The sequence below is a fragment of the Apodemus sylvaticus genome, chromosome 13 (assembly GCF_947179515.1).
Source record: "Apodemus sylvaticus chromosome 13, mApoSyl1.1, whole genome shotgun sequence".
NCBI classification, from domain to species: Eukaryota; Metazoa; Chordata; class Mammalia; order Rodentia; family Muridae; genus Apodemus; species Apodemus sylvaticus.
This window is the reverse complement of record NC_067484.1, coordinates 84522152-84545654: the sequence shown is the minus strand read 5'-3', so window position 1 is coordinate 84545654 and position 23503 is coordinate 84522152. Positions and strand designations below refer to the sequence as shown.

The following is a 23503-nucleotide window of genomic DNA, read 5'->3' as shown; positions in this document are numbered from 1 at the left end:
CTGCTTTTGTTTTTTAACTACAGTGCAATATGCCAAATGGTAAACATGCTCACCAGGAAGACGTTAAGAAAGCTACCTGGGAGGCAACTGTTTCCTGATTGTAATGTGAGTCCTGCTCAGGGGCAGAACCGGTCCCATGCAGCAAGAGGGATTTCAGCCTACCACCGTAAGTGCCCATGTGGCCTCCCCAACACTGACAGGCTAAACTCCAGTAGCCTTATGTGGTGGCTAAGGTTATGATGGTGCAGCCCTTGTAAATGTGACTAGTGCTTTTTAAAGAGACCCCAGAGAGAACTCCACCATTCCACTATGAGAGGACACAGGAAGAAGGTACTGTGTTTTGAACCTGTACTGCCCTCAGCCTGCCTTTTCCTTGATCTAGGACTTCCCAGTACCCTGAACTCAAACTTCTATTTCGAGGCCACCCAGCCAATGTTTGGTTTTCTTTCTGTTTTCAATATAGCAGCTCGCACGGACTGAGAACCACTAAGGACCAACGATGGCCTGCAGTTGACTGAAGCCCTGGATAACATGGACAAGGCTCTGAAAAACACACCATTCAAAACTTCTCAGTGGTTTTCAGAGGGATGGACTGATAGCGTTTATGGGTAAGAGTATTTCCTGCTTGGCTGGGCTTTTCCAAGAAACAGCAGAACCCTCCCTCCCTTAGTGGTCATGACTCCTTCTAGTCACAATTACAGACTGAGTGGAGCAGTATTTCCTCTCCTGTTCCACATGATTTTTTTTTAAAGGTAATAACCTATTTAAAGCTAATGTTTATTCTCAGTAAATTATTTTTGAAAATATGAATTTTCTCTTCTTCATGTTTTCCAAAGACTCTGACCAATGACAGTGGCATGGTGACTTACTCATGTTTTCAAGGACACCTTCACAAGCAAAGCCATTTGAAAACAAGAATCTGGAAGGTCCTAAGAACAGCTCTCACATTATACACTTCAGTTGCTTGTAACTGTTGTCATGAGGAAATTACTAAGGTTGGTGCTGTATGCCATCCAGATTTCTCTGCCTCCAGACAGAGGAAACCCCCATCACCGCCTTCACTGCACACTAGATTTACAGCCAGTGGTGTCAGTCATAGAACGTCTCTTACGGTCATTTTGGTAAATCGGTCTTGAGCCAATGGGGTCCTGTATGTAGAAGTGCGTGTTCGAGTGCATGCATGTATATATGTGTGCATGTGTATGGAGGTCAGAGATCAAATTTCTGGGAGCTCCCCTGCTGCCACTCACGTTGCCAGTTATTTTTTTAAGTTTCTTCACTGACCTGGAGCTTGCCAATTTGTCTGGGCTGGTGACAGTGACCCCCAGGAATCCACTCAATTCCACTTCCTTAGCACTGGGGTCACAGATGGTGCTATCACATCTGGCATTTTACATGAGTTCTGGGGATCCAATGGGTCATGATGCTTGTATGGCAAACTCTTTACCAACTGACCATCTCTCCAGTCAGGAGACCTTACAAAGCTATGGATAAATATTTCTGGTAAGCCAAACATGGTAGTTCACTTAAAACCTTAGCACTGGGGAGGGTGAAGTAGAAAGATTTCTGAGTATGAGGCTAGCCTGAGCTACATGGTAAGACTCTATTAGAATTTTTTTTTTTTTAATTTTTTGGTGAAACCAACATACAGCATTCCATATAAGAACCTGTCAACGCGGTGTTGGTGCTGACAGCCCACATCTAGATTTTTCTTTTCCAGTGCACTGATGGGGTCCTTGAAGCCTGGCGTGATTTCAACAGCTTTTCTAAACAACAGAGGTTTATGACATGCTGGGTTCTTGGGCGTGAAGTGATTGAGCATCCAAGGAAGACCACAAATTCCCATTCCACTGCATACTTCTTATCAAGTGTTTCAGGTGTGGTCCAATGACACGGGGAACACCCAGGGAGAGTGACACTTTGTAGAGGTAACCTGAGGACATGGGGTCATAAATGCCTTCTCTGGGCAGACACAGACTGGGTCCCTTCATTTTCCCAGTGCCAGCCATGTCTTGGTCAGGATAATAATGACCAGAGTATTGTCTCTAATTTGCATGTTGGTTTTCTAGATTACGTCTGTGTCCTTGGATCAGTGAGGGAGCCCTACGACCCTTGCTAGTGATCTTCTCCTGGTTGACACAGGTTCCTGGGATCATGTTTGAGTACACTAGCTTAGCACACTGACAGCAATCGTGTGTTTGCGATCACGCGAGATCCTTTCTTGGATTTGCACAGAGCAATTCAGCTCCAACACAAACAACTGCTCACAGCACGTGCTTTAAGCTGCACTCTAGTAGACACATGCTCACTAAGGAAGAAGGGGAAAAAGAACAATGTGAAGGGTAAGAGGAAAATGTTCGGATGATAATAAAAATAAAAGCTGTTCCAAGGAGCCTATGCTCTTGAGGAGAGCTTGGCTTGGTGGGTAACATTATTATGATTTAATGATTCCTCATATGCTCAGCTATGAAGGAAACTGCTATGTGCCCTGTACACGGAAAGTCGTGTAGAAAGGAACGCTAAGTTAAATGAAATATGCCTATGAGCTCACAAGGAAGTGGCAGACACTTGTGGTGGTCACTTTACACCCTAGTGTGCCAGACTCAGCTCCAAAAAAGTGCTGTGTGATTAAGAAGTAAATTCTTCAAACTGGGGGGAGGAGGGCACTGAGGACATTTATGATGACAAAGATCAGATGTCATTTGTTTTAAGCACTAAAGAGACTCACCTCTTCCAAAAGGTGTGTCAAATGTATGCAGAACCACGGAAATGTAGACCGACCAGAAGCAAAGCTTTATAAAAGAATCACCCTTTATAATTCACAAAGCTCCTACTACCAATACATTTGCTATTCCAAGTACCTGACAATCAAAGGTTCATTATAATGAAGATTAAGGAAAGAAAAAAAAATGTATATTTGAAGCAGTAGAGTTGTGAATGTGAACTGCAGTGGCTAAGAGGAGAATGGATAATTCTCCCCACACCCACCCTGAACACCGTCCCCAAACAGCGCTAACCACTGTGGAACCGTGAATCCACTGCCAGCCACAGAGACTGGTTTTTCAAGTCATTCTTGACTCACTAAGATCATAACAAGCAGGAGAGACACTCCTGAGCCCGGCTTCATCAATCTAAATGAGCAAGACATGGAGGTCCCAGAGCCTCTCAGGAGCTGGTGAGAAGACCCGCGGGGCTGGGGAGTTGTTTGTACTGAAACGTCACACTGAGCTCTGTTAACTAAGAACAATTCCTCTGGACCAGCTGCAAATGAAAAAGCATCTGAGGTCACCCATTCAGTGCCCAGTGTAGACAGCTATGATCCTAAGTGTCGCCTGATCTCCATGACAAGGGATGAGCTCCGTGCTGTCCCACTCATTTTATAGATGATGACAGTGAGGCACACGTGGAAGCGCTGCTGGCAGGCTGCGGAGCTCCCTGCTCCTGCTCTTGTCACAGAATTGTTACAGCAGCCGGAAAGAAGGCTGTTGTTGGGCCACAGAAGGACAAGGTGACCATGGGAGGGACACTTCTTTTATTCCTGCTTCTTAAGGCATCAGTACCGTGAGAGTGCTTCGAGCCTTAAGGAAGGTGTATGCACTGCCCCAGAGTCTCCGGCAGGAATCACTGAACTGACTCACATGGTTCCTGCCACCTGGACACTGTGGTCAGAGTCACTTTAAAGGTGCCAGCAGGAGTGGCTGTCTTTTTCAAGTTGTTCTTAACTGGACAATCTCATTACAACTAGGAGAGTGGCCCCTGAACACAGTTAATGATTCTGTAGTGGCACTGGCCAGGGTGACACTATGTAGATGTCAAGTGCGCAAACAGTTTCCAGGGCACCTGAGTGTCAGTGTCTCTCTCAGACATGCCAAACCTGTGACCTGTAGGCCACATGTGGCCTGCAATGAATATGAATTAAGACAAACACAAAATTATAAACAATATATTATGAGGGCATTTTTGATTAATTTGTTAATTTTTATTTCTCTCTCTGTGTGTGTGTGTGTGTGCACACGTGCGTGCACGCAAACACACATGCATACATGGGCATACACTTGTGTATGGTGCACACACCATGGCACATGTGTGGAAGTTAGAGGCCAACTTGTGGGATTTGCTATGTCTTTACATCATGTGTGCCCAGGAAACTACAGTCAGGTTTTCAGGCTTGGTGGCAGGCGCCTTTACTTACGGAGCCATCTCGCTGGCCTTTATGTCAGAGGCTTTGACCTGAGAAGAACAGACCCCCAGCCCCTGTGAGCCTTCCCTGGTGGAAGAGCTCTCACTGAGAACACTCCCTGTGAACACTGGCTGCCGAGAGCTCAGGGTGAGCTGGGAAAAACAGAAGGAAGACTTAGAGCCTCTGTCAGTATCCTCTGAGCCTTCTCCGTGATTCATATAACCCAGCCTGCTGGGAAGGGACCGGGGCAGCCTCTCCAAACTCCTGGGCCAAGGAACAAAGAGGTGTATTATCTGTAACTTCCACTTGCACAGTTTGCTAATCAAAGGCTGTCCTCACCTGTTGCACAAAACCAACATGGTGAGGATGAGCTCACCCTTACAGGACAGGGACCAAGCCAGGAGGTTCATGAGAACGCTAAGATTTCTGCCTGAATCTGGCCGGATTCAGCTTGGGTGTAGAGGCTGCATCACTAATTAGTTTTGAGTTTGAATCTCAATTTTCCTTCTATTCTTGGAAGGACCAAAAGCTGAGTTTCCATACCTAGCAAAGCACAGCTTCTATATTACATGAGATGATCCAGCCGCCACACGGTAGAATCTTCCTCAATAGGGGACTCAAGTCTCACACAGCCCACAGTTGCTCCACTCCCTATACACGTTGCCTAGCATCCGGTAGGTGTCCAATCGTCGATGAATGTCTGGATAGAGTTACAGACCTGCAGGAATCCTGTTCTGTGTCATCCTGCTTTCCTAGATTAGACTCTTGATGCAGCTGCCTGAACTTAAAAGCAAAATGAAACACTTGTTGAGGTGGCTTGAAAAAGATGAAGAACCAGCAATAGGAATGTAGAGATACATTCGGGAGGAGTATGGGAAGCAGGGAGGGTGGGGTCTCAAACCGTGCTTTCTCTCCTTATGGACATGGTAAATCCCTCGCATAGCATTTAAAGACTCAAGTCAGGTGGACGGCTCTCACACTTCAAAGCAGGTAGCCCTGGTTCGCTATGTTTTCGTTCTCTTAAAAGTTAGGCATTTATAGGCACACACACCCCCTTTGGTAAACAAAGGAAGAAGAAGGGTAAAAGGTAAGGACAGATTGCTGGATGGTAAACAAAGCTTAGCAGCGGAAGAGTCCCCACCACAGCCCCCTGAATTTTTTCGCTATGACGTGCATAGCTGTTGTCAGCCTCGGTGGAGCGTATGGAAAGTAACATGAATTTACAATCTGTCGAACAAGTCCCTCCCAACCCCACTCTCACCCCCAGTCTGGGCAACCACTGGTTGTTTTAGAAACAACCCTGACATTGATTTTCCAGACAATGTCTACTTGACAGCCGGCATCTGAAGAGTGAGGAACGTGTGGTATGTGGCAGAATATGAAATGGCAGTGCTGAGGAGGATGGGGATGCTGAGGAGAAGGGGGATGCCGAGGAGGAGGGGGATGCTGAGGAGGAGGGGGATGCCGAGGAGGAGGGGGATGCTGAGGAGGAGGGGGATGCCGAGGAGGAGGGGGATGCCGAGGAGGAGGGGGATGCTGAGGAGGAGGGGGATGCCGAGGAGGAGGGGGATGCTGAGGAGGAGGGGCATGCCGAGGAGGATGGTCTGGATGTTTCTCCTGCAGCACTGTGCATGCTGATGGTGAGGGCATCCTCGTCTGTAGCAGTTGCCCATGCACAGCAGGACTATAGAATGTCAGCAGCATCTTTGGCTTCTGTCACATTATGGTAGCTGCCCTTCCTCTAGTGACAATAACCAAAAAAGTGTCTAGACATCAGCAGATGTTCCCAGGGTGGGAAAGTAAAGATGCGACTTTATAAAAATCTGGTCAAGAACTGCTATAGTGTATGTTAAACAAAGAAAACAATCGTTCTTACCTTAAATAAGGAATAATAGTGTCATTAAGAACTCTGACAAATTCATTAACACATTTTTGCTGTGTGTGTATGTTCAGGTGTGTCTTTGTACGTGTGCATACATCATGTGTGCATCCTTGTGTGTGTGTGTGTGTGTGTGTGTGTGTGTGTGTGTGTGTGTGTGTGTGTGTGTAGGCCAGAGGAAAATCCTGGCTGTGGCTCAGTCCTCAGGTGCCACCCACATACTAGACTTTGAAACAGGATCTGTCACTGGCGCAGTACTTGACAAGGTTACTGGGTCACTATGGAGCTCCCAGGTTCCGGAGACCCTGTCCCTTCAGCACTAGGATTACAGACGTGAACCACCATATCTGTTTAGTTTCACCTCTAACCTGGGCCCTGGGGATCTGGCTGGGCTCCCCATGCATGTGCATTGAGCACTCTAACTGCCCCTTCAGACCCCTGACAGGTATTTTGATTGTAGTAAGTTGACCTACATTATATCTTCTCCACCGTAAGGAAGCTTGTTTAATCTTCGTATTGAAAGATATGTGACCATAATAACTCATTAATTGTCCTAGATTTTGACATGTAGAATGAAGAATCCCTATAGGATGCAGTTAAGAAGTATAAGCCCCAAATAGAGGTAAAGCCAGATTTTAGAGGATGAGAGTGTGTTACACACACCCACACCCCTTTATCATCGGGCCCTTCACCCAACACAAACCTTTCGGTGAAGCAGTCTTAGCTACCACACACAAGAATGAAAAGGCGCGTGTGCACTTTCCAATCCAGACGCTAGTGTCTGAGATCATGAGAAACTTGGACTAAGAGGCCTCTGGCTTCTTAGAGATCACAGTGTTTTATAGCAAAGTTTCACTGTATGACTAAAAGACTTAACATTTACTATTACTAGAACAATCCCATTAAATGATTTTAATCATGCTTAATGACGTTATGAAAGATTTCGTCGTTGCTAGAAGTTCTTGACATTTGTTATATGTATTTATTCGCACACACATATGTATATGCATGTGTGGGTGTGCATATACCATGGCATGTGTGTGGAGGTCAAAGGCCTCCTTGTGGGTCCCAGGGACCAAACACAGCTTGTCTGGCTTGGTATAAGCACTTTGATTCGCTGAGCTATACCGCTGGCCTAGCATCACTTACTTTAAGCTGAAAAGCTTTAGGCAACAAAGATAATGACATAGACCTAAATGAACATAGACATAGCCATGACAAAGGCATAAACTAACAAGTTTTGAAGACATAGTCATATGAGCATGTGTGCTTGGTAGGCCGGAAAGAGAAAGGAAGAGAGGCTGACTGGTCTTAAAATTCAGGTAAATAGTTTCTTACATTTCTCTCCCTCGCCCTTATTCCTCATACCTGGATATGAACCCTCACCTCCATCCCCACCCCACCCGGTCTAGGGCTTGACTATCTTTCTTTGGGTTTATTTCAATAACTTCCTAACTGGTGTTCCTACCTACCACAGTTGTTGCCTACTGCCCATTCCCGACCCGTGGGAACTTCCTTCCACTGTCTTCTCAAGAGGGTAACTCTGCCTGGGGTATAGAAACCACACCCCCTATTGATCTGTGTTCCTGGAGTCCAAACCCTTGCACGTGCTCCGACTAGCCTCCTAACCTTATCTACAAACACCCCTTCCCCTCGGACTTACAAACCACAGACATTAGCCTCACTGCTGTCACGGTCCAAAGCTTTGTTCAAACCAGGTCTGGAAGGCGCATCTCCTGCTTGTGGTTGAAGGCCCTCCTCTACCACACCTAGAACGAAGCACTGCTCCTTATTCAATGGTTAAACAGAAGTTGGCTCGCAGCCCCAGTGCGGCACTGCTGAGTAGCCCGCCTGTCGGTGTCAGTGGGAGCTGCCTCTGTCTGTTTCAGGGCCTCTTTGGAGAGTGGCTGAAAGAAGGCTTGTCTCTGAAAGCTGAATCAGCTCCATGTGGTTAAACTAATTCCCTGAGCTCTTCTACCTGCCATGTCTGTGCTAGGTGCTTATAAGATCATCCAGCATATACAGCCGTGGCCTCAAGGAGCCTTTAGAATTGAGACAGTAAGCTGGGTGGGCAGAGTGTTGTACACATTTTAACTTCTGGGAGGCAGAGGTAGGTGGATCTCTGTGAGTTCAAGGCCAGGCTGGTCTATATAGTAAGTTCCAGAACAGCCAGAGCTATGTAGTGAGACTCTGTCTCAAAAGAACAAAAGCAAAGCAAACAAAGATCCCAAAACGGGAGAGTAAGAGCCAGAAGTCCTGGGTCCAAATTGCTGCAGAGATTCTTAAGTGGATGGAAGAAGGAAGATAGACAGTCCCCCATCAGGAGGAAGTGGGGGAGGGGACTTGAGGGCGACAGCATTGGAGGGAGGACTGCAGTCAGATGGTGGCTGGGACGTGGGAGTCCTCTACACAAGAAACAGAAGACAGGGAGACATGACAAACCTGTCTGAGCAATGCCAGCTTCGTGCGGGACTTGAGGGTCAGCACTAGATGAAGTTTGTATTCACACGGGAGACAATGCTGGAAGCGTTTGGCCAGCAGTTAGGATAAGCAGGGTTAAAGTAACCCAACCTTCACATAGAACACCCGAAGAGAAAGAAAGGAAGGAGGTGACCGAGCAGGTGACAGCGGCTTGTGGCAGGCCTGAGGAAGAGTCACCAAGAAGACTAGGTCTTGGGAACTTTGGGGGCCAGGAGGAAGGCCTGGGTGGATGGAGGCTGGGCCTGGTGTCTGGTTACAATGAGAGAGAGAGAGAGAGAGAGAGAGAGAGAGAGAGAGAGAGAGAGAGAGAGAGAGAGAGTCCGAGATGCTGAAATGGCGTGTGTGTGACGTGTGACGGACTCCTAGAAGCAACACTCGCCATGTAGGGAAACCCTCAGCTGAAGGACTGGACCCTTCACGGCTATGACCTACTGCGTTGTGTTTCTTAACAAGGACTTTTAATGTCCGTCGACAAAAACTCTGTTTTGACTGCCTTACGCTCGCTCATTGGCCTGAGTCACTCTGAGGGTTGGACCCCAGGACGTTGTGTAAATGAGATCTGACGAGCTGGGGGCACTGTGTCACACCCACCCTACTGCAGACTAACGCGGGAGGGTCTGAGTCATCCCTCCTCTTGCATCACGCAGCAGAAGCGAGCACGCTACGCTTGGCTTGTTGTTGATCTGAGTCTACTGATGACTACGAGGAGGGCCAGCCTTTAGAGAAAGCCAGTTCTCAACTTCCCTGGGTACTGAGTCATAAAGGCAGTGATGCTAATCCTAGGAGGGGACGGCACCCAGTGACTGCAGTGACTGCAGGATGTTTTACTAGCAGTGAACTTGGTTTGGAAGCTCTGTTTTCTACAAAAGAGAAAAAGCTCAAATTCACTCCGAGGGGCTAAAAGGAAACCTTTGAGAAGATGAGAGGTACAAATCCAACAAGGAAATCAAATTATGAAGTGAGATGCGCATGTTCCCACCCGGGCTATAAACACGCCATTAACAGCGTGGTCACAGGCGGCTTCCCAAGCTCTCCACCCACGCTCATTACATCATAGGTTACATTAGACTGCAACTGGACTCAGCCTCTTCCAGCACCAACTTTCCACTGAGTACCTGGACACAAGTAGAAGAGACTGAGAACAGCAGCCTGGAAGTTCTGAGCCCCCCATGCCACCCCTGTCCTGAGCCCCCCATGACACCCCTGTCCTGAGCTTCCCACACCATCCCTGTCCTGAGCCCCCCATGCCACCCCTGCCCTGGACCCCACATAGCAGCCCTGTCCTGGACCCCACATGCCTCCCCTGTCCTGAACCCCACATATCACCCCTGTCCTGAACCCCCCATGCCACTCCTGTCCTGAACCACACATACCACCCCTGTCCTGAACCCCCCATGCTACCCCTGTCCTGAGCCTCCCATGCCACCCCTGTCCTGAGCCCCCCATGCCACCCCTGTCCTGAGCCCCCCACGTCACCCCGTCCTGAACCACACATACCACCCCTGTCCTGAACCCCCCATGCTACCCCTGTCCTGAACCCCACATGCCACTCCTGCTTTGTGTTAGAAGTGAATTTCTTTAGCTCCTATAGTTTTTGTTTGTAGACACAGTAGACAACTTACAGGGTGTACAAGAGTAAACAAGCTCAAACAAGGAAACCACCACTAAGAGATCTTATAGTTTTTATTAAAGGTATTTTATTAGTATTTATAGAGCCATTGAGAAAAGTCACATTGTATGGTGCTAAATAACTACAAATGTATCAATTCATAGTCTCTTTCAATATTTCCCATTAAAAATCATTCATGTATCTATATCAAAAATCACATTTATCTTTTAATAATACTTTCTTCAAAATTAAGGACAAGTCCTATCACAATCAGGACAACAACATCACAACTAACAAAATCAGTAAAACACTGTCCCAGCACATCTCCCTCGGCCATTATTCCTGGGACTGAGGAGCAGGGACTGAACCCAGGGCCCACGCCCAGTGCACCCTGCCTTATTACTTGAAGCAATGAGAAGCAGATTAGCCATGCTGCAGCTGCACCAAGGATTGGTAGCAATCTTCAGTATACTCTTTCAGGAAAGTAGACATTTATGAAATGCTTCATTCTTGCTTTGAGTATGAACGCCCCTCTGACCATATGTAAGGACAGTGGGCTGGCGACAGTGTCAGGAGGCATGCCGGAGTGGATTTCCCGCATGCTGGTATTTGAATTAAAGCGTGAGAGAAGAGGCGGAACAACTTTTATTAACCTTCGCTCCCCATTTCTCTCAGACAGACAGACAGACAGACAGACAGACACACACACACACACACACACACACACACCTGTTTTCTCTTCAGGCCAGGTATTACCCAGGGAGGTAATAAACCTGTTGTCTCCAATGCAACGCAGAAGTAACTACAAGCTTTCTGTGCCCTTGCTTCTCTGAAGAGGAGCTGGCCACAGACCTCTACCTTGGGTGACTCTGGTGTATACGGCTCCCATTCTAGCAGGAGCCCTGCCCTCCTCTTGGGGTGAAGATAGGCCACCCAGAAATATGAAGCGTTCAAACAGATATACCCTGCGGGGGTGGGTGGTCTCCCTCCCAATTCCGACCCTTCATGACAGTTACATCCACCTGCATCCAGCCATGAAACTGGACAGCCCAGACAGCCTTCTCTGCCCGGCCACACAAAACTAGAGCAAACCAATGTTTCTTTTGTCAGTGTCAGCATGACCCTGAGGTGTGAGGACGGATCCCTTCTGCTGGTGATTGCATTACTTAGCTTCTTTCTCTCTCCTGAATTACTCCACTTAGCCTAGACAGAGTCCTCAGGTTGTACTATTCTCTGAAAATGAAATAGTAAAAGCCTTTCATGCCTCTGCCCTCTTGTTTCCCTTAACACAAAAGTCTTGATGAAAACAATCGGTCCTCGCTCTCTGCCATCGCTTCCCCCTCCCCCCGACGGCTAACTCACCATTTGGCTTTCCCAGTTTCTGACCTCAAGAATCCCATGTAGAGGGGATTACCTGTCCCTTGATGGCAGACAGCGGATCTTTCCCCAGGCCTCCAGCAGTGGGCAGGACTCCAAGCTTAGCCAGAGCCCTTTCTTGGGCCTTGGCGTCCTAGGAGCTCTCCTTGGGTAGTCAGGCAGAGCTGGGCTGGGACTGCCAATGACAGTGAAAAGGTGACCATGACATTATCCACTTACTGCTCTTCTGGAGTCAGAATCCTGGTTGAGCCCTAAGGAAGCCGACATGCTAGCTGCTTCTAACTGCTCTCTGTTTTCTGGGATAGATAGATGGCACTGTGCACACAGAAAGTGCCTTCTAGAACTCCGAGAGAGCACAGGGAGAGTAGGCTGGAGCCACACATCTTAGCTTCGAGTCGCACTTCCTGGCTATGCAGCATCACAGAGACTTAACATCCCAGGATCGCATTTGCATGTTTGCAAAATGCAAGTAAGGAACAGACCTTAGCAGGTTTGCTGTGAACATCTGCGAAGTAATAACAGGCTGAGTCAGCAGCCTAGAAAGTGATAAGCACTAGCTACAGTTTACTGTTAACTACGGTGGCTAAGCACCTCAGTCACGGACACTGCTTGCTTGCTTGATTTTAGTAATTATTAATGGCCAGGCTGGCTGGGATAAACGTTTCTTGGCCTCGTATGGCAGCTCTCAAGACTTTTCAAAGGAAAGTTTGCTTATTTTCCATTTTTATCATAGCTTTCCCTCATGACAGAGAGAGTATACAAAACGAGGTTCAACACTAGCGATTACTTCTGTGAACTGATGATTCACGCTAATTAAACTTGTAACACAGGAGAATGAAATTACTTGTTTCAACATTTCCTTTTGTTCAGTAATTATGATTCAAGGTTATATTAGATAGCACACTATTATAATTTTGTCATGACCTAGACACTGTACATGTCATATCTTTAAAAGCAGGCACTGCCACGTAAGCCCAGGTGCTTTGTTGAAGAAGGGCTGTGCAGACCCCATAAGCAAGTCTACCAGACATGCGTGCAAGCATCCCTTCTTTCTACACAGGAAGCAGCTCAGAGGGGAGGCTCTGAGATCATCCTGGCTTGTTAGAGATTGACCGGATTAGCAGCAGGGTGGGAATTTAAAAATAGAAGCCAATGTGGCTGGAGTTTATCTCAGATGCCTACGTCCCAGGAGCAATCTGTTATCCACAATGACAGCAATTGGTTCACTGAAGGATTGGAATTCTCACGAACACACTGAGAACTGCACTACTTGGCAAGGCGGCGGAGCACAGGCACACAGGCAGCGCACGGCCAAGCCGTTTGTCCTCTCCCTTTCCTTCCTTCCCTTCTGCTTTTCTTCCCTGTCTACACTGGCATTGAAGCTATGAGCTCCCACATGCTAAGCAAGTGCTCCCCACTGAGATAGCCCCAAGGGTCTCACCAAGTAGTCCAGGCTGGCCTTGAATTTGTAATGGTCCTACTTCTACCTTCTCTCCTGAGCAGCTGGGGATTATAGACCTTGCTCATCAGACCCAGGCTCACCAATCTGGTTTCTTAAAGCCATATCTTGGTGCACTTTTGTTCTGTTTTGGTAGTTGTTGGTCTTTAGAGACAGGGTCTTAGTATACAGTTCAGGTTGACCTTGAAGTTGCTATATATGATCAGGTTGACCTTGAACTCATGAACTTCTTAGCCTCCCTTGTACTAGAGTTACAGACATGGACTACCAGGCCAAGTTGTAGTTTTCTTTTGCTTCTCTTGAGAGGTAAACATGAAGAATCCCTGGCTTCAAAGCCTTCATGTGCTGAGGCATTTACAAAGTTAAACATATAGGCTAGGTGTGGTAGTACACACCTTTAAGCCCAGTACTTGAGAGACAGGCGGGGAGATTTCTGTGAGATCAGACCAGCCTGGTCCACATAGTGAATTCCAGAACAGCCGCAGCTATGGAAGAGACCTTGTCTCAAATAACAAAACAAAACAAAACAAAACAAAATAAAATTAGAGCTATGACAATCTCCACAATATGGTCTCAGGGAAATCTCCATTTCACAGAACATGAGATAATAAATACAATTTAGATGGTATGTCATAGCCAGGTCTTTGTATGACCCTAAGCTTGTATCCAATTTAAAGGAAACAGATGTCAAATTAAGAATACTAAATTAGATTTGAGGCTGATTGGGGTGGATCACACAGATGAGACGTACTTTCGAGGCACTAACTGAGTCTGCTGGACCAATGACTGAGCTGCAAAGATACACGTCATTTGACAGACAGCCCTGTACGCTGTGAATGACAGCACTCATCCCTGGGAGCCCTGGGCTAGAATTAAGCTGTAGGAGGGCATTTAAGGAATTTTAAGGACAGACGTGTTCAGCTGGGTAAGTTAGAGAGAAAGAGGCAAAGGGTGGGTGTGTGGGGTGAGTGGGCAGGGCTGAACCTCGAGCTGGATGGTCTTGGGGTGTAGAATTGGGAAATGCTGAGTTCTGTTGCATCTTTGCCCATTGGGTAGTGATGGGAAGGTAGAAGGTGAAGATAAAGTTTATCTGTGATACATTTTGAATGCAAACTTTGTACTTGAGCACAAACAAGAACAGCCTTTCAGAGTTCTTTCTCTACTGTGCTGATTGCACAGATTCTCTCAGAACTGTTACCAAAAGAGCTCTGCTTCTAGAAGAAGTCTTTATCTGTTCAATCACCTCAGAATTCAGCACAAGGAGTGCCTTACTGCTGCCATGTCAGAGTGTGGCCTTCAGGACACAGTCATCTCCTTTAAATAGTATATGAAATTGTTTCTTTTCACATAAGAAATTTCATAAAAATCTCTGGCACAGAATATGTAAGGATTCAGAATTGGGACTTCTTAACAATGTTGAGTTTGGAAGCAGGTATGACCTGTAATCCCAGGCTGAGGCAGGAGAATTTCAACTCAGAGGCCACCATGGGCTATGGTTAGACTTTGTCTAAAAATAAAATCAAAAGAAGAAGGGGAAGGAGAAAGAGAAAAGGAGGAGGAGGAGGAGGAGAAGTAGCAGTAGAAGCAGTAGAAGCAGCAGCAGCAGCAGCAGCAGCAGCAGCAGCAGGACAGAGTTTCACCCCTTTCTTGGATATGTGTGGCTGCCCAGATCATGCATTGCCCAAACCCATGGGACTCCATTTACAAAGAGCACAAAGTGATGAGCAGAGCTGTCATTCCTGCTGCTGATGCAGCACATTGCTACATAAGTCAGAAAGCAGGGCATACTCACCCAAAGTACAGGGTGCATTTTGCCCAGACATGGGCAAGCAATTTGAGCATTAACATACATAAGAACAGTAATCCGTAAGTCCAAGCTAGTCACCACAGGCAAGTAAAGCAATGGGCAGGTGGGGAAAGGTTTTCCTTACAGTAGGGGCAAGACTGACACAGCCTCAGCTTAGGGGCAAGCCATCAATTCTCAACACACCACAGTGAACACTGCATCACCAGGACAAGGGCCCTGGTGCCCAGAGTAAAGTGGAGGAGCAGGAAGATTCAGAGGAGGAACAGCACTGTCAAAGGCTCTGGAAGTCTCCTCTTCCAAATTTCCTAGCAATGGCCCTATCTATCTACCTATCATCTATCTATCTATCTATCTATCTATCTATCTATCTATCTATCATCAATCTACCTACCTACCTATGGATCTATCTATCCATCTATTGATAAATATGGGCACAGCAAAGAAATCAACTTAACTTATTGATCAGAACTGGTCTGATTAATAGCAGGCACAAGGTCATTGGCTCCCTGCAGAAGCCATGGTCACACACATAGTAACCTGGTACAAAGTACAAGAGTAGGATCTGATTAGGAAGTGATAATCCTTAAACATGTCCACACCACACAACACAAAGACAGCCAAGGAACAGTGCCAGACAAAAACAAGCTGGTGAGACTTGATGGTGAAATTTGAGAAGTGGTCTGATGCTATCCTGAATAGGACAAGCGTAATAAAGGACAATCATGGGACCAGTGACGACATGGAACATGGGATGTAAAGTGTCAAACGCCCTGAATTTTCCAACTCTGTGCCAGTTGTGTTAGACAGAGCTTGACCTCGTCCTTTAGGAATGCCTGGGGAAGCACTAGGCATGGGTGCTGTCTACTCCCAAATACTCAACGGCAAGAGAGATGTCTGTGTGTCCGAATGCACGTTTGGGCAGAGGAAGAACGATTAAAAACAAATAGAGGAACATGACAAAAACGAACAAACACATAAAGACACAAGACCAAACTGGGCCAAAGTGAGTGAATGGTATAAGGATGAGGCCTCGAGACAATGTTTAGAAGAAGCTGTATCCATGAACTCTCAAAATACGATTGCCGAACAATAACAACAATGCCAGCTAAATGCCGATAAGGACGGGGCAAATTCCAGATGGTCTAAGCACCAAATGAAGAGGTACAGGTGGCCAAAAGCTGCTGAGAGAGGGAGAATTCATCTCTCCCAGGAACAAGCTCCCATAGAGACTGGGCAATCTGAAGAGGTCAGTTCCATACACATGTACATAAGCGCAATGCCAAATGGACGCAGGAGGCTGATCATTCACATGTGCACACACATGTACACACATGTACACAGACATTATATATACACATATATATTTTAAACATGCATATACATAGATCTATACATACATTGTATGTGTGTGTATATACATGAATTGATAACATAAGGTGGGAACATGAATTTAGGAGGGAGTACATGGAGGAGATGGAAGGAAAGGAAGGTGCCAGAGTGACGTAGATGCAGGGCTCATGTATGAAGTTCTTAAACAAAATTATTTTAAAAAAGCAAAACTAAACAGACGATGACATGCTCACACAGAAAACGAAGCCATGCACAGCAGCCAGAACAACTTAGAGGGCTGTCAATCTCACCTGCTTTAATGGCCAGAAAAACAATTCACCTTTTGATCAGTCCAAGACGGGAGCTCGGAACTCGGGGAACATTTTGTTGGAATGGTTGTGGTGACCCCCATCAATGATCTTTGGGGGTGCTGGGAACGCTCTAAGCAGTCTGAAGGCATTTTGCTTGCACAGCCCCCTGGCTTCCTCAGCAGAAGGGTGCTCTCTAGCCCACCCATACACTAGGAAACTAGGATTTACCCAGGCATTGGCCGAAACCACAGAGGGACGGATGATCCCGAGGCTGGTGGGCTTTACCACTGCTATGTGCTGGAGTCGGTTGGGAACTACTCATTAGGCTTCCTCCGGGAATGAGAGACGAATCCCAACTCAGACAAACTCCTGAAGCTAATAATACAACAGTAAAACATGCTAGGTGAGTATATCCTCTGCTGTTTACAGCCAGAGCTCAAATAAGCAAGAACAATGGAAGTGACGGCTTTTCCTCCCACACGGGGCTTTAATGCTCTTTCTTCCAAGGGCTGAACTTTGTAATAAATCACTTCTTGGAAACAAACTATATGCTGTTGTAAACTAAGCATGGGGGTGCATGCATCTATTTGTGCAGGCTGAGGCAGGAGGGTGGACTGGGCCTAGAAGTTTGAGATAGGCCTGGGGAACAGTGAAACGTTGCCTGAAAACTAAGAAAACAGTTTATAAATATGCCACCAAAACCACTGGTGTTTCATATTTAAATTAATAAATCTCAGTTTTATAACGTAACCAAAACAAACTGCCTTCTTGTCTACCTGTTCGTCTAGAAGACTGGAGGAAAAAGAACGTAGAAAACCACTAAAATGCCTTTTTAAACTTTTCCTTTGTAGCACTGGGGATTAAGGTCAGGGTTGAACACACTTGAGGCAAATGTTCTACCAGGCAGCAAAGGAGCCGGCTGTTTGCCTGTAAGCTGAAATGCGGATGCATCGGTGCTATCAAAAGGTGTGGAGCCCCAAACAAAGAATCAATCATATCCGTGTGGCCCTCACATCTTCTCCTCAAGCTTCTAGCTAAAGCAATTGGAGGAAAACAGCTCAGAAGACTGAGACTGACATTCCTCTCCAGCCACGGGCCCCTGCTTGTCTGATGGTAAAGGCACTTGGCCTCTTATCAGGTTTCTCTTTCTTTGTCTTCTATACTTCTTTGTTTTCTATAGTTAATGTAAAGCGGTATAACCTTAGTGCCCCCATTTCTTCATTTAGATTCGGCAGTTCTGTTTCATTAAAGATAATCCTTATCTTTGCACCAAGTGGCCTTACAGGCACCATCCCCGTTACCAACAACATTCTTTCTCACATAGAGAATAAGAGTCAGAACACGCCAAGCCTTTCTTTCCAGAGAAAGATGGACGGCTATTAATACAAAAGTATAAGCTCAAAATACTAATGTCTGTTGTTGTTTAGGGGTAGATAATATCCTCTGGCACTGGATGTCCTTTCCCAATTGTATTTTAATTGTATTTTTAGCCATGGAAATCCTGATGCCAATCTTACACAACCATTTAGACCTAAGCCATCATTGAGACCAACTGAAGTAAAATTTGTACAGATAGGACTCAGCAACCAGTCTCTACAGAACAACCTATTTGATTCCACTGTGAGGCCAAGACTTCGGTCCCAGGACTGAACACCCATTTCCACAAAGAGGTTTATCAATTGTAGGCTGACAGAAAGGATGCAGAAGAGATTCTTTTTGTCTCCAAGACGGGGTTTCTCTGTGTAGCCCTGAGTATCCTGGATCTCCCTCTGTACACCAGATGGCCTCCAACTCAGAGATCGACCTGCCTCTGCCTCTCAACTGCTGGGTTTAAAGGAGTGTGCCACCACCACCAAGAAAGAGATTTTTAACATCTCGTTTGCTAAGGAGTGTATACTCCAACTGGTGAGTGAGGGAAGGAGTGTGTGTGAGAGCACGGAAAACAGCAATGGAATGAAGAGTGCCAACTGAATGTGGCATGCAGTTAGCGGATCCAGTCAATCTATGACAGAAGAGGGCCTTTCCCCCGAGAGGAGCGGCATGGCAGGAGTGGGGCAAGTGGAAAAGTACCCAGTGTAGTCAGGAAACAGGGAGGTGACTGACCAGCTAGAGGAGCTGTCTCCTCTTAGAGAAGATAAAGATTGGAGAAACAGGCCAGAGCTCTGCAGGTCCAAGTCAAGGCAGGAGGGTCTCCATAGAAATGTGAGGGAATGACCCATGAAAACAGCCTCTGGGAAGACTCGGTTGACAGAAACAGTCACCATGTTTTGTAAAAATTCCTAAAGCTCAAGTCGACTGATAGAACACAGCCTGGGTAAAACATTCACGACGGCAATTTATTTTTTATTTTTTCATAGAGAAAACAAGAGTTTGAGCCTGCTGAAGGTAAGGTGGACCTTGAGGGTGGCACCTCTCTGAGGAGAGTCTGGACAACGCGGAGGGCTTGTAAATTTCCCACTCCTGTGAACACTGCCCTGCTGCCCGCTTCCTAGTCTGAGAGACCCAGCACCTTCCACAGGGGCTTCTACTCAAGCTTCCCCATAAAGCCACTCAGATAACTAAGTAGCTAGCAGAATTAGGAAAATCAGAGTTTGGTGCACAAAAGTTCTCTTTCCTATACTTTTGAAAGGTTATTTTTTTCTTTTCTTTTCTTTTTTTAAGTTTTGTGAGCAGCTGAAGAACTCTTAAGAATCAAAAAGGCCAGCAAAGCATGTTTTATTCACTAGATTCTGGATGAATGAAAACCACTTGCTACTATTCTAGAATACCACAAGATTCTGTTTTCAAATAAATAATTTGCTAAGCATTGGAGACAGGTCTGCCAAGAGTAAAATCAAAACAGTAGCCCAGGTCCTCACAGTTTATAGTTAGCTGGATAAAATATCCTGCTATAACTTTCAGAAAAGTTGGGTAACAGATAAAAAGTTAATAACCTTATATAATGAACTGTAAAACCAGAAGATAGAAGACAGTGATGCGCCTCGTTTTTAAAAACTGGTTTATAAGCTACCCCTACTGAAAGTTTACTGAGGCAAATACAGCACAAGTTCAGTTCTGACTTCACTCAACAAATAGAATTCACTCAACAAAACCAAGTTCAACGGTATCCCAGTACTGAGTGGAGTTCAAAGCAAGGTGGCAGGGTGGGCACCGTCCGCACTTAACCAGAGCAAAGAGGTCACGCCCTGCTATGTTCTAAAAGACTCATTAGGAGGAGTGGCAGGCCCAGGTATCGTAACTTCTAAACAGATACTTTTAAAACTAGGGAGCACTGTGCACTTGTGAAATGGAGCCTTGTGGAGTTGCGACATCCTAGTCCTTTACGAGAGTGACACTCGGGATGTCCGTGGGTTACTCAGGCAAGACTGTGAAGCTCAGGGATTGGCCATGCATAGTGCTCCAACTCTCCCTGTAAAAATTCCACTTATAAACACCCGGCTGCATTAACTGCATACAAATATTTATGGCAAAATGGAGACATCATTGATTAAAAAAATAACCGCACAGAAGTGTTTGAGTCTTTTAAGTTGGCATACACTCTAGTTGAAAGGCACTTGCTAGTTCCTGCTGCAAGGATAAGATAAAATTGTCTCTTCAAGCTCCCTACCCCGCCCCATGGTCTTGCTGAGTCTTACCTGCATAATGGACAGGGATCTCTATCTTTGGCCCAATGACATAGTGACCTTCCTCCAGGCTATGGGCAGTGATGGTCGTCCACTGCCTGCACGAATGGATCAGCAGGTAGTCATTCTCCCGCAGCCCTTCCACACATTCTCCTAGAAGATAAAATTCAATATGAGAAAGTTGGGATTCAGGTCTGCCTACTCCACAGCCTACAGTGGTATTTCTTTAGATTGTACTTGTATGGCGTTGAAGAGATGGCCCAGTCTGGAAAGGGTGGCAAGCATGAGGACCTGAGTTAAGCCTCACCACTGGGGAGGTCGAGGCAGGAGATCCTAGGGCTTGCTGACCAGCCAGGCTAGCCAATCACAGACTCAGTAAAAGATCTTGTCTCAAAAAAAAAAAAAATATGGTGGTGCTGTGGGTATACCTGGTTCTGCTGGAACTGGAGGCCATGGTAGTCTAGGCCATGAGGATTTAGGGTTTAGTTGTCTGCATTTCTCAAAACAACAACAACAATGACAAACTCAAGGAAAAATGGTAGCATTATCCTCTGGCACCTCCCTGCTTCCCCGCCCCAGTTACTGACTGACGAACAAATTGACAGGTTATAACACAGTATAAAGTTCTTGAGTTGGAAAAAAAAAAAGGAGAAAAAAAAAAGAAAAGAAAAAAAAAAGAGTTTCCTCACTAAGTTGAAAACTATGCCCAGGGTTCCCTACAGACACTTTCCATTTCCTTGACAATCTAGCTTTCACATGCGCCAGCATGCCTACAGGGCTGTGGAAGGTGACAAGCTCAGTGCCTAGAGCGGACACAGCTCAGATGATGTTCCTGTCGCTTCCTGTAGTATGACCACATCACTAAGAAGGCATTGCTCCTTCCCAGGTGAGAAAACCAAGATCCAGAGTGGGAAGTGATGTGTCTAAAACTCACAGGGTCAGTGAGCAGCAAAGTGGGATTCAGCGGCGGACCAGAGGGTGCCAAAGCTTAGCTCTTAATCACTACAATAAAACTACCAAAAGTAAACTTCAGTGAGTTAAGAAGTGCTTGACGCTAAATGTACATGTTTCCTTTTAAGTCTCGTGCACCCCTCTGCCAGTTCTCGCTGGCTTGCCACCAACCCTTCCAATCAATTAAGCGTAATGAAGCTTTATAACATCCAGATGAAATTATTTCTTGTTTTAATACTCTCCAAAATACCTTTTTAGCCTTCTGAAATGATGACAAACTATTGCAAAAGGGAAATCCACTTCTTGAAATATAAAAGATGTTTTTCAGATGCTGACAAAATCCAGCCCATTAATTCTGGGTTAGTCATTTTAAATGCCCAATGAAAGTATCTGGAGAGGTTAATTCCTTCATAGGGAAGACAGCTTTCCTCATTTTTTATGTTAACTTTAGTACAATAATTAAGAGTTATTAGTGATGTAATTGTATGTTTTGAAATGGTGTTTGCAGTTCTCTTTAAAATGAAAAGACTCAGCACTTTTCCAATCATTAAGGAAAAGTGGTGAAGACCGCTTGGTTGGTCCAGTTGTAAGCAGCGAACTGACTTCTAAACCATTATGGTGATCTTCGAAACAGTTTTAATGAAAGAATATTTTATTTTGGGGGGGGGTAGAAAACAAGATTTAAATATTTTATGTATAGGGTAGGAATGGCCTGGAGGAGGTGTTCACTGGCAGGAAGGGAAGGTCTGATTTATGTCAGGATGTGTATGTGGAGGCGGGGCTGGGCTTCTCAGACTCTCTGTGTCTCATGCTTTGGGAGGGCTAGTCTAATAACAACATCTCCTGCTGCCCTCATCGGCCCTTTGCATTCCTCGGGCATTTTAAGACAGGAAGGAACGGTCTAGAAGCTCTACTCCAGGGCAGATATTAAGCAGTACAAACCACAGCCGCCCCTGGAAGGGCGAGCGTGCAGCAGGTGTGTCCAGCAGTGCTGCGTCACCTCCACCGTGTGGTCCTGTCCCGGGCAGGACCTCTGCTTCTCATCGGCAAGGGGTGTAACACACATAACCCCTGCTTCTCAGAGAACACACAGTGACTCAGAACGGAGGGTATCCTGGCCAAGTCCAATCTATTACGAGTGAGCAGAGAACTTCAGCCATTACATTTATAATACTCCCCCCCACGCCCCCCGCAAATGTTAATCCAACCCTGTGACTTTAGGTCATGCTAATTTTTTTTTAATAGGGTAGGGAAGTCAAGGACTTTGCTTGGAGTTGTTACAGCTAGTAAGTGGGAGACTTAGTTTGCATTTCTTCCTCATCTTCTGCCACAACAGAAGAAAACCACTTTACCCGGAAAACCACCGGCAGTAACTCAGGAAGCAGGGAGAGGCTGACCCTGGCTTCCGGTTTCACTCCTTTACTCAAGCAGTCCGGCAGGCATGTGCGTGAGCACCCGGGGCTCATTCATCAGCAAACAACAGCACAAAGTCCTCAGCGCCCATCAGGCAGCCCATGCCACCAAGAATGGCGAAGGACTGCACCATCCATGAACTATGTGTGTGAGACACGCAGCTTATTAAAGGAAACATAAAATGTTAGAGAGGGGTCATGCATGTCTGAGGGGGCAGGCTGCACGCTTTTTAAGTTTCAAAATATTCCTTATCCATCTGTCCACCAAACCTTTATTTTTCCATTTATGTAAGTATGTATGTATGTATATATGTGGTGCATGTATGTTGGTATACCTCTGCCATGCTGCCTGTACCCACTTTATTTGTATTGCTGTTTTTTTTGTGCTTTTTTTCTTTTTTAAATTTCTGTGAGCAGGCAATGGAGAGTTGGTAGAAATCTAGAGACCTGGTTCTGTCATTTCAGGAGCCCACAGTGGGCTCCTGTGTAATTTTGTGGGAGGGAACGCAAGGCCCATGCTGTGTGTAAGAGATAAGCAATCGAGGCTGGGCCTGGTACTTCAGCAGAGATGAAGAAGCCTTCGTTGGCTTCTCCTGTGATGGACGGGAGGGGAGGAGGAGATGGGAGCCTTCTGGGGGCCTGGGAATGAGCACTCCCACCCCAGGAACATGAATCTGGAGAAAACGGAGCCCGGGGGCCCATATGGGAAACTCGGGGAGAACATACTGCCACTCAGGGATAAAGGAAAATCGCCATTTTCTGCAAGTGAATTGTTGTGTCATAAAGAACGTTTTAATTTTATTCCACAGTGGGCTCTAAAGTGGCACCCAAAAAACAACTGCAGTCAAGTTAATCAAACCGAAAACATAATGTTGAGCCCTGCAGTTCGCTAGTGGAGTCAACACTTCGAAGAGGCTCACAATGGCTTTCGGAGTCATAAAGAGGGAAGGAAGCGATGTCTATTTTGGAGCTTATGTCTTATTTTATTTTTTCACAACTGATCTGTGTGCCTGCTTTAGGCAAAATAAGTTTCATGAAACTTGTCAGGAAATAAAAGCAATACAAAAACTTAAAATATCCCAGGG

General features: G+C 46.0%; 1 protein-coding gene across 2 annotated transcripts in view; it reads right to left on the bottom strand.

Moving 5' to 3' along the window:
* Garem1 (GRB2 associated regulator of MAPK1 subtype 1) overlaps positions 1-23503 on the bottom strand; it is a 175363-nt gene that overhangs the window by 97074 nt on the left and 54786 nt on the right. For both annotated transcript variants that reach the window (XM_052155378.1, XM_052155379.1), the window contains exon 2: positions 20068-20208. In XM_052155378.1, the coding sequence (XP_052011338.1) occupies positions 20068-20208 (141 nt within the window). The remainder of the gene's footprint in view (positions 1-20067; positions 20209-23503) is intronic.